This window comes from Sphaerodactylus townsendi, linkage group LG05 (assembly GCF_021028975.2).
Source record: "Sphaerodactylus townsendi isolate TG3544 linkage group LG05, MPM_Stown_v2.3, whole genome shotgun sequence".
Classification (NCBI taxonomy): domain Eukaryota; kingdom Metazoa; phylum Chordata; class Lepidosauria; order Squamata; family Sphaerodactylidae; genus Sphaerodactylus; species Sphaerodactylus townsendi.
In genome coordinates this window covers 19270321-19280980 of record NC_059429.1, presented here as the reverse complement: position 1 = coordinate 19280980, position 10660 = coordinate 19270321, and the positions used below count along the sequence as shown (strand labels likewise).

The 10660-nt window shown below is 47.1% G+C and overlaps 1 protein-coding gene across 1 annotated transcript in view; it reads right to left on the bottom strand.

Moving 5' to 3' along the window:
- Positions 1-5082: 5082 nt before the first annotated feature.
- TMEM121 (transmembrane protein 121) overlaps positions 5083-10660 on the bottom strand; it is a 58198-nt gene continuing 52620 nt past the window's right edge. The window contains exon 2 of the mRNA XM_048498937.1: positions 5083-9920. Coding sequence (XP_048354894.1) covers positions 8162-9100 — 939 coding nt within the window. The 5' untranslated portion in view covers positions 9101-9920 and the 3' untranslated portion in view covers positions 5083-8161. The remainder of the gene's footprint in view (positions 9921-10660) is intronic.

The following is a 10660-nucleotide window of genomic DNA, read 5'->3' as shown; positions in this document are numbered from 1 at the left end:
GTCTGACTATGCACATTTGATAAAAGCTGAAGTGTTTACAACATATTAATGCCTCTGTCCTGCTTCCTGCTTTTAGGAGCCGCGTGGCGTAGTGGTTAAGTGCTTGCACTGCCACTCACACAGTCAGGTGTTCAAGTCCCCTGTGGGTCAGCTGGCTCATGGTCAACTCAGCCATCCATCCATTCCTTGGTCAGTAAATACCTAGCACAGTGGTGGCTCAGAGCCCTCTCTGTGGGCATGCACAAACAGAGCCCCCCCCCCCACACACATCTAGGCTGGCCTGGGCCACTGGGCTCGATTATTAGCATTAAACCTAAGACCTAGTTTTGAGGAAGCAGTGTAGGTAACCCTGTGAAGCGCTGTTAAACCCCACTGATTTTCATGCAAAGAACTAAAGCGCGATCCTGTACCTGGGAGCAAGCTTGGTTGCTGGCAATGGGGCTTGCTTCTGAGTAAACCCTCCTAGGGTCGTGATTCACCCGTTGGAAGAGTTGCACGGTTGCTTCAAAGCAAAGCCACCGACTACCACCAAGCTGACTCCCGAGTAACGCACGCCTCGGAGCCAACCATTTTTTCTAAACTAAAACCTCAGCATTCAGGTTAAATTGCTGTGTTGGCACTTTGCGATAAATAAGCGGGTCTTGGGTTGCAATTTGGGCACTCAGTCTCAAAAAGGTTTGCCATCACTGATCTAGCTCATAGCTGGGGGGTAAAGAATAGCTGGGGAAAGCAATGGCAAGCTACCCCACAAAAACAACTTGCCTATGAAATCACTGCTTGCAGTGGTACCCCAGGGTCGGACACGACTGAAGGGGAAACTTTACTTTACCTGCTTCCTGTATAAAATGTTCTACCTGAGGACATGTTTCTTGCCTGGGAGGCTGGCTGGGGTGGGGGGGGGGGAGGGTTTGTCCAGAGGCTTTTCCCCTCCCAAGGGCCCAACTGAGATGGCATGGTGATGTGTTCATGCTGTCCATGTTCCCACCCCTGTTTGCCCGCTTGTCAAAAGAGTATGCATTTGCAGACGGAGATTCAAACTCCCTTCTACAGAGATCACAGGAGTTTGGTTCTCTTTACTTGAACCACAGAATTCCTGGGTGTTGCTCCCCCCCCCCCCCCGCCCACCTCCTTTACCATATTCTATTGGCAGGTAGATTACATCATCATGGATGCTTGTGGTGTTGTCATCTGTTGATTGGTTCCTTCCCTGTATGACAGCTGCATTCTGCTCCATGGCTGCTTGGTTTGGTGGCATCATTACAGACTCTATCGCGGTAGCTACCGTGTTTCCCCGAATATAAGACAGTGTCTTATATTAATTTTTGCTCCCAAAGATGCGCTATGTCTTATTTTCAGGGGATGTCTTATTTTTCTGTGTTCTGTTCATCGGGCATGCTTCCAAACAAAAACTTTGCTATGCCTTACTTTCGGGGGATGCCTTATATTCCGCACTTCAGCAAAACCTCTACTATGTCTTATTTTCCGGGGATGTCTTATATTAGGGGAAACAGGGTATTATTTCAGTTCCTTGGAGCAAAGTCTTTTCAAAATGTCATTCCTCTGCATCGGATAGCAATTCACTCCAGCTGTGTCATGCATCAAACACACTGGAGGAGCCAACCTTACACTTGGGCTGCCCATTGAGGAAGAACAAATTTAGCCACCTGGAGGGGTTCCAAGTGATAAACAATCAGGGCAGGATCCAGAAAACCTAGATGAATAAAGGATTCATTGGTCCATGTCGATTTACATTGTCATTTACACAACCATAACTTTTCTGGACTTTTCAAGAACCGTAGGTTGAGGTAGTTGAATCATAGCTGATTCAAGCACTTCGGATAAACAAGACTGCCCACTTACCGATGACAGAGCATTTTGATTATGGTGTTTCATCAGCTTGCAATTTGACTTAGGTTATTTATATTGTAACATGTCCCTGTAAATTCATTTTATGTGGGCAAGACTGTCTGACACATAAGATTTAGAATCTCTGACCACTGTATGAAAATAAGAAAGGGAGACATAATGGAGACTCCTTTGGTAATTCACTTTTGGGGAACGTTTTTTTTTCTATTGATAAACCATCCAACATGATAGCGATATATTATAAGGTCAGCAAAGGCATTCTGGTTCTACATATCTATACACTCTAGTTGGCTAAATGGCCAATTAGAGTTGACCTCATTCATTCGACATGATCATGCATCAAGATGCCGTTCTTTTTGTTGTTTAAAACTGTATCCCTTTAAACCCCTTTAAATCAGTGAAGGCTGCCACCAGCTGTTAATCATTTTTATGATCACTGCCACTCAGTGGTGTACCACCCTAGGGTCATGGGGTCACTCATGTCCCCAGACACATGCCTTTCGGTCACATTGGGGGTGTTGAGCACCCCCACACCAACTGCAGGAAGTCAGGGGTGTGGGGTTTCCTGCAGGAAGGCGGGGTGCAGGGTTGCGCACCCCACGCTCAAGGGTGTGGCTCAGAGGCGCCAAGCCCCTCCCCCACCTCCATGCAGGCCGACTTTTGCCGGCTTGCATGGAGGCTGGGGGGTGTGGCTCGATGCTACCGAGCCCTGCCCCCCACCTCCCTGCAGGCCGGCTTTTAAAAGCTGGCTTGCATGGAGACCAGGAGCATGACTCGGTGCCCCTAAGCCATGCCCTTGACCCACACCCCCAGGTGGGGGGGGCACCCGGAGAAGGAGTTGTCCCCAGGCGCCATTTTCTCCCCAATGCACCCCTGCTGCCACTGACTTTAGAGCTAGCGTGGCATAGTGGCTAACAGCAGTGGGCTCTGAGAACTGGGTTTGATTCCCCACTCCTCCACGTGAGTTGCAGACTCATATCTGGTGAACTGGATTTGTTTCCTCACTCCCTTGTTGTGGGAAGAGGAAGGGAAGGAGTTTGTAAGCTGCTTTGAGACTCCTTACAGGAGAGAAAGGTGGGGTATAAATCCAAACACATCTTCTCTTACATTTTGGATTTGGGAATGGTTTATAAAAAATATTTTTGAATTCTCTGTATTTTAGTTATTAGATTAGATCAAGACTCAGTTTTTCAGTGGCAGAGTGGAACTTTCCTGCCTCATCCTCCCAGTGCAACCCCCCCGCCCCACCACCACCAAATACTACTCTTGGGACATAGGGAGTCCTGAGGAATGATATGGGAGGAGCATAAAGGGAGAAGAGAGCATCAGGAGAAACGGTAGATTTTTATTGGACTCACCCCAACAGCATGGTTTGATCCAGGAGTCTGTGTATTGATTACCATGCTGGTTTCATTCCAGAAGAAAATGTTGATTAAAAATGGAATTTGTCTGGCTTGATTTTATTGCATATGCTTCACACTAGCTTTTGTTATTTATTCTCATATTGACACTTGGGTTTTGTGTACTTTTTGTCAAAACTATGGATACGTTATTATTTCACAGTTAGATATTTCAAGTTATAGTCTTGGTGCAGTGATTAAGAGCCTCAGACTTTAATCTGGAAAACCAGGTTTGATTCCCCGCTCTTCCACATGAGTCACAGAGACTAATCTGGAGAACTGGGCTTGATTCCCTGTTCCTCAGAGTTTAATCTGGAGAACCGGGTTTGATCCCCCCCCCCCCACATGAAGCTCACTATTGACCTTGGGCTGTTCACAGTTTTTTCAGAACTCTCTCAGCCCCACCTACTTCACAAGGGGTCTGTTGTGCAAAGGGGAAGGTGATTGCAAGACATTTTGGCCCCTTACGCACATGCAGAATAATGCACTTTCAATCCACTTTCAATGCACTTTGCAGCTGGATTTTACTGAGCGGAATAGCAAAATCCACTTGCAAACAATTTTGAAAGTGGATTGAAAGTGCATCATTCTGCATGTGCAGAAGGGGCATCAGAGCATCCTGAAAGGTAGAGGAAAGTGAGGTATATATTTAAAAAAAGCTCTTGTTATTATCATCAATACCTATATCACTGTATTCTCCCCCCCCCCCCCAAAAAAAAATCCAGCAGACGCTCCTGTGTGTCTGCTGCTACGCATTCTTGGGGAACACCCCTGGAAGCAGAGGATAGGCGGCAGGTAATATATGAGCAGGGGTGGTGGAGGCCAGGGAACATGACACATGTTTTATTCTCTCAGCCAACACAAAGAGCTGGAACCTCTTCTTAATGTTCAGGATCTATTTCATATTTTATATTTGTGCCAGGATTTGAGACACTGGAGCATTTCCTATCCAGGTTTAATTCATGTCTGGAGATATGCTGGGCAGAAGCACTGCTATAAAGGACTCTGCTAAGCCTTATCTACCCACCTTCATTTGTTTTGAATAAAGTTTCTAGAGTTTAAAAAAATTGACAAGATTTATCAGCAGCTTCCTCGATGATTGCAGCATCTTCCATCTTCACCCTACCTATGCTTGCTGCGAGGTGAATGAAGCAGTGACACAAATGGCCCCCTGGGAGCTTTGGAAGACAGGGCATGGAGAGGGGCAGCACTGTGCAACACGTCAAAGTCATGCTTCAATGAAAACCTGGAAGAAATGTTGCAATGTTGCATGAAGCTCTAGGAATCCTCCCAATCTCTATGGTAAATACTATAGAGATGGAAGAAAGTCACAGGATACAGTTCTATCATTTCCAGGTTCTCACCCAGAAGTGATGTTGACTCACTGCACAATGTCATTCTCCTCCCTTACAAACACTGATCCAATGGTTAACATGGAAACAAGCAGCATCAGCAGTGGAAACTTAGATCTTCTCTTTGATGTGTGGAGCACCATGAAAACACCACGTACAACAGTCTGTTGCTTTATTTCAGAATGAAGATCATGTTCAAGTCAGGGCAAATCCTCAAATGACCAGCTTCCTGATAGAAGGGAATGTCTCTAAATTATCAATTCTAGAGGATCCCAACAGAGCAGGAGGGTCTCTGTAGTCCACAGGCTGAATACCTTGTGGAGTATTTATGGTTCTTCTGGGAGTAGAACTAGGCAGTGTCTGGAAGCAGTGAGTTGTGGGACTGGTGTTCGTGGATACAGGAGAGAGAAGAACAGCAACAAAACTCAAGGGACAACGAATAAAGGAGATGCAGAGACAGCAAGCAGAACTTCCTGGTGGGTGTCCAGAACCATTTATTACATAAAACAGAATTCTCTTTAAACAAATTAAGAACCATACGCCCAGTGCTATGACCAAGCTCCCTACTGGACTGGTGTCCCTCTGTGGGTAGGGGACAAAATAATCCGAACGCGTTGCCTTTTGGCTAGGAAGAAAGCTCAGCACTTTGACATACCTTCAATTCAGAAGTGGCCAATGGCTTGAAGACCCCAAGATGTTCTCCTTCTTGAGCCTGAGAGTAGCAAGTTTGGAGGGATGTTCAAGGAAGGGCCGTGTGGAGCAGGGGTGGGGCAATGACCTAGTGGACTACCTTTGCATACCAAATCCCCTAAAACAATACTCCGTGCTATTCCCTCCAGAGAGTTACCTAGGTTCTCTTGAAGACTTCAGAGTGTGCCCTCCCCGCATCTCTTCACAATCCTTCTTTTCCAGTGATTTAGATGAGAATGGCTGGATCATAGAACAGAAAGACTGAGCTTGTCCTCTACAAAAGGACTTCAGGGCCCTCTCCCTTCCCTATCTGGAATGAGGTAACCCAGGCAAAACTAAGCATTGCCTGCTAGGAGCAGCAGTGGCGTAGTGGTTAAAAGCAGGTGAATTCTGATCTGGAGGAACCAGGTTTGATTCCCCGCTCTGCCGCCTGAGCTGCGGAGGCTCATCTGGGGAATTCAGATTAGCCTGTGCACTCCCACACACGCCAGCTGGGTGACCTTGGGCTAGTCACTGCTTTTCTGAGCTCTCTCAGCCCCACCCGCCTCACAGGGTGTTTCTTGTGAGGTGAAAGAGCAAGGAGATTCTAAAGCCCCTTTAGTCTCCTACAGGAGAGAAAGGGGGGGATATAAATCCAAACTCTTCTTCTCTTCTAGAAAGGAGGAACATGAAAATGCACTATGTCTCACGTGCATTGTCTTTCTTGACCTTTCTCTTTCTCTCATGAAACGCAAAACTTGGCTCTTAAAGGACGGAACATGCAGTTGTTTAGTAATGCACGCACATCACTGTTAGATCCTTGTTGTGAGGCTGAGCTTTATGACACACACTAAAAACCAGGCTGAATAGTCTGGGATCCTGATCATGAGGTGATGGCAGCAGGAATCCAAACCGGATCCATTATCCTTTGTAGCTGAGGGCAACGCGCATTGAGCCTTCCAGTTTATGAAAGTAGGGAGGAAGTTATGGGAATATTGTCCGTCAGCCCCCAAAGATGATTAGTTACAGCTGTTGTTGGAGTGCTTGTGGTGCATGGGATGATCAGGAGCAAGCACATGATGCAGCAATGGGAGAAGATCACAAAGTGGGAATTGCGGACATGCCAACTCTGTCCACATTTTTGTTGTATTCACCCCCTTTTTTTAAAAAGGTAAGGTACCAGGTGAAGTACTGTGCAAGTACCAGGTCAGTTCTGACCCATGGGATGATGTCACATCACGTTGTTTACCATACCAGGCAGACTGTGTTTATGGGCTGGTTTGCCATTGCCTTCCCCAGTCATCTACATTTTACCCCCAGCAAGCTGGGTTCTCATTTTACCAACCTTGGAAGGACAGAAGGCTGAGTTAACCTGGAGCTGTTTACCTGAAACTGACTTCTGTTGGGATATCCCCTACCATTTGCTGAGACTGTGTTGGGAACCTTAACCTACCAGTCCACCCGGCAGGAATAATTTCCTGAGGGCATTTTAATGCTTACATCTGGCTGCTCCTCACTCCTTTCACCCAGCAGCTCCCATGAACTGCACACATGGACTGACCTATCCAAATCATTATGTAGATCACAGCAACTACCTTCACCCTTTCAAACCCCTCAATCTACTGAGCATGGGACTAGCAAGGAAGTCACACGCCATCAGAGTCATGTGATAGGATATGACCTCACCAGTGACAAGGCCAGGAACCAAGGGAAATAGATCTAAAAGAACTGGGGATGAGAAACACAAGCCAAGCTCCAGGAGATGTACCATAGCAAGGACCAAGCCAGGGTCAGACCGATAGAGGATCTCTTCCCCCTCCCCACCACTGAGAAACTTCACTTTGCTTTTCCACTCCTCTTTTTAGCATGCAGGCAAAGAGAGGCAGGTAGCATAGCAGGTCCTTCCTAAAGGCAACAGAAAAGTTTGGCACTCATGAACCTGTTGAAGGGGTTTCATGACCCACCTGAAGGTCCCAGCCCCTGCGTTTGCAATTTCCTGGGTTACAGCAAAGCAGTCTCCTTATAATTTCAGCTATTGCTGGAATGAAATGAATCTGCGTTAACCCAACAGCCACAAGTTCTACTCATAACCGCTCTTCGCAGCTGCCCTTTCCTCATCCTCTCCTCTCAGGCAACCAGGGTTGGTGTTGCAGAAATGAGAGGAAAAGAGACTCTTTTAAACATAGAAAGACGGTTCTGAATCGTGTGATAAAGCACCAGAGAGACTCTAAACGTGAGCTTGTCAAAGGCTTTCCCCAGTGGGACTATTTTCCCACCACCACAGTGGGACTATTTGGAGCTACCGATTTCCCAACCTGTTTGCTGGGGCTTGCTGAGTGCCGTTAAAGAGAACAGTCCAGGGATTGAATGGTAAAGTTTCTTTTTCTAAAAAAATCATCAAAATTCACCCAGAATTCCTAGCAATGATTAAACAAGTTGAGTTTTCTTTTTAAAAAATATCCAGAAACCTGTAAACACAGCCATTTTCAGTAGGACGTGGACGGTCGCAGGGTTCACTGGTTCAAGCTCGTGTCCGGATCGTCCCACCCCCTACCCCTGCCTATCCCACACCCCTATTTTAAAAAAGACTCTTCTAACAAAAAATGGCCGTTCCTGTCTTATTGAAGCACAAGGAACAGGTATAAAAGATAAGATTCTGGGGCACGGTTCTTCTCCGAAGGTTCATTTGGTTTTGTTTTGTTTCTAGAGGGCCCCTAGGAAATACCTGAGATGCAGGGGACATGTCACCTTTTTGATCAAAATCTTGTGCCCAAGTGCAGCTCTCTGTGCTGGGATGAGAGCAGAATCCCCTCTCCTGCCCCCTTACCCTCACCCAAGGAAATGTCAGCAAGCACGGGTGTCCGCGGGACCCCGTCATGTGTCCAAGATCTCTCTGGTAGGCGAGGGCTCGTGAGCAATGCCTTGCGTACTGTGGACAGTCTGGTTGTGGGAAACCGAGTTCTGCTGCAGCTCGAGCGCAATGGCGTTTTGTGGGAACTCTTTCACCTGCTTCTTGTACTCGAGGAAAGTGCAGGCTTTGGTGGCGATGGCGATGATGTTCTTGCCGATAAAGATGGTGGAGACCCGGCTGTCCTGGAACAAGACCATGTTGATGGCCCGGATGAAGATGGTGACGATGTTGATGGTCACCAGGCTCAGGACAGGGTAGAGCATCATTTTCTGGGGCGCAATGTGCTCCCCTTGCATGCTGATCTCACTGAGAGAAACACAAGGAAGGATGAGGAGCAGGATGTAGCAGTAGAAGAACATGAGTCCTTCCGCCCAGATCGGCAGCCCAGTTTTGTGCGGTTCCCACAGGTTGGCTTGAATGTCTAAGATATCCAGGAGATCCAGGGCTACCCAGAAGAGGCGCCCCCGCAAATCCTCTTTCTTCCGGAAGGTGCGTATGTACTCCATGCTATCCAATGCCACTAGCACCAGGTATAATCCCGGCACACAGATGGACAGCAGCAAGGTCAGAGCCTTCCTGGCCACCGTTTCCAGATTTCTCTTATCGGCCTTGTAATTCTGGAATATAAAATACAGTTTTATCTCCAGCACAAAGATGTAGAGGAACCAGAGGATCATTGCATAGCCACGCTTTGCCGTCTTCACCTCGGCCCCCACCCACACAGCCACGTAGCGCAGCACGATCAGAAAGCAGATATCTCCCACCAGCACGATGATGCAGACGCCAATTTTACGAGGCCCTTGGTTCTGTTCCACCAGATAGGCGTCCATGAAGGCCATGCTGGTCATGATGACAATAGTGGTGAGACACACGTGACGTTTGTCCGGAGGCGGAAGCACCATGGTGGGATGATGGAACTCCTCTCTCTCTCTCTCGTATTCTGGCCTCCAATTACAACAAGGTGTTACTACAAGGGCAGCGCTGCATTCATTACTAATGGAGTACCACCTGGTGGGTGACAGGTTTGTCCCTTATTTATTTGGGAAGCGGTTTTTTTAATCCTTCCCTTTCTCCAAGGAACTCAGGAAGAAGAAAAAAAGTCCTAGTGAAGCAATGACAGATGAGCTTGATATTTCATGGGATACCCTCAGGCTATAGTGACTCAGAACTGGAATGCAGCTGGCGCAGTCATTAATCCGAGAGGCTTTGCTGTCTGTGAGGTGAGTTTCTCACATGCAAAAGTCTCAGACAAATACTCCACTGGACCCCCCTAGGCCCTGAACTGTTTTCCTGGGGCTACCCTCCATACCTGTATAAGTACTTCTGGGAAACCTCTCTTTCTTTCACTTCTGATTCCTTTTCTTGGATTCCATTGGCCTTTTCACCACAGGCTTTTCACACAGGAATAGTTCCACAGCGGACCACAGATAATCCGTTTATGGGCTTTCTGTCAGCAATGCATCCAAAACCTCAGCAGTTACAGAACCGGCTGGGCGTCCGCCTCGACGTGGCAGAGAAGTGGATCAAAATGAGTCACTCCCGAAATGAGTAACTTCAATTTTTTCCAGAGCTGTGGATAGGATTGCCAGCTTCCCAGTGTATCCTCTGGCTTACCATCCCCTCCGCTCTTACTGCCACCACCCTGTCTGGAGCTGTATCCATGATGAGTGAGGCTTGCATTTCCCAGCAAGGGGCCCAATCCACCATCTCATCTACAGCGATCTGAAACAGAACACAAAAAAGATAAGTCAAGAGAGGTCAAGCCAAAGATTCCAGGAGCCGCCATCCTTCTGGCTGTGTTCTTTTGTTTATTTATCTGCCGTTCTCTCTGAGACTCAAGGCATTTATCAATGCAATCAACACAGTTATCAATGCAATCAACAGGATGAGACATCTAATAACAAATTAGATAGGGCCAGGATTGCAGAAATCTGAAACAAGCAGAAATCCGAAACAATGAATAATTCCTTAAGCGTGGCATTTAAAAAAATGGGACTGCAAACGTTGATGTACCGTTCGCTGACAAGATAATCATAGAGCGACAGATAATGCATTTCATGCAGCAGTAAAGTTCACAAACCTATTCCCTTCCTTGAAACAGCTCCTGAATTATTCCCTTGCAATACAGCTTTGTCAGCCTATAAAGATGCTCTCCTGAAAAAAAAGTCTTATTTTATATAGGTTGTGGAATGCAGGAGAGTGGGAGCTTTCTCTACTTTTTCAGGCAGTGGATACGGCAGTCGTTGATCTTGCTCATCTGCAGGCCTTGCTCATAAGGAGAAGAGAAGAAGAGTTTGCATGTACACTCTGTCTTTCTCTCCTGTAGGAAACTTCAAAGCGGATTGCAAACTCCATCCCTTCCTCTCCCCGCAGTAGACGACAGACAACAGACACCTTGTGGATAGGTGAGGTTGAGAGAGCTCCAAAGACCCATGACTTGCCTGCTCTGCCCCCCAAGTGAA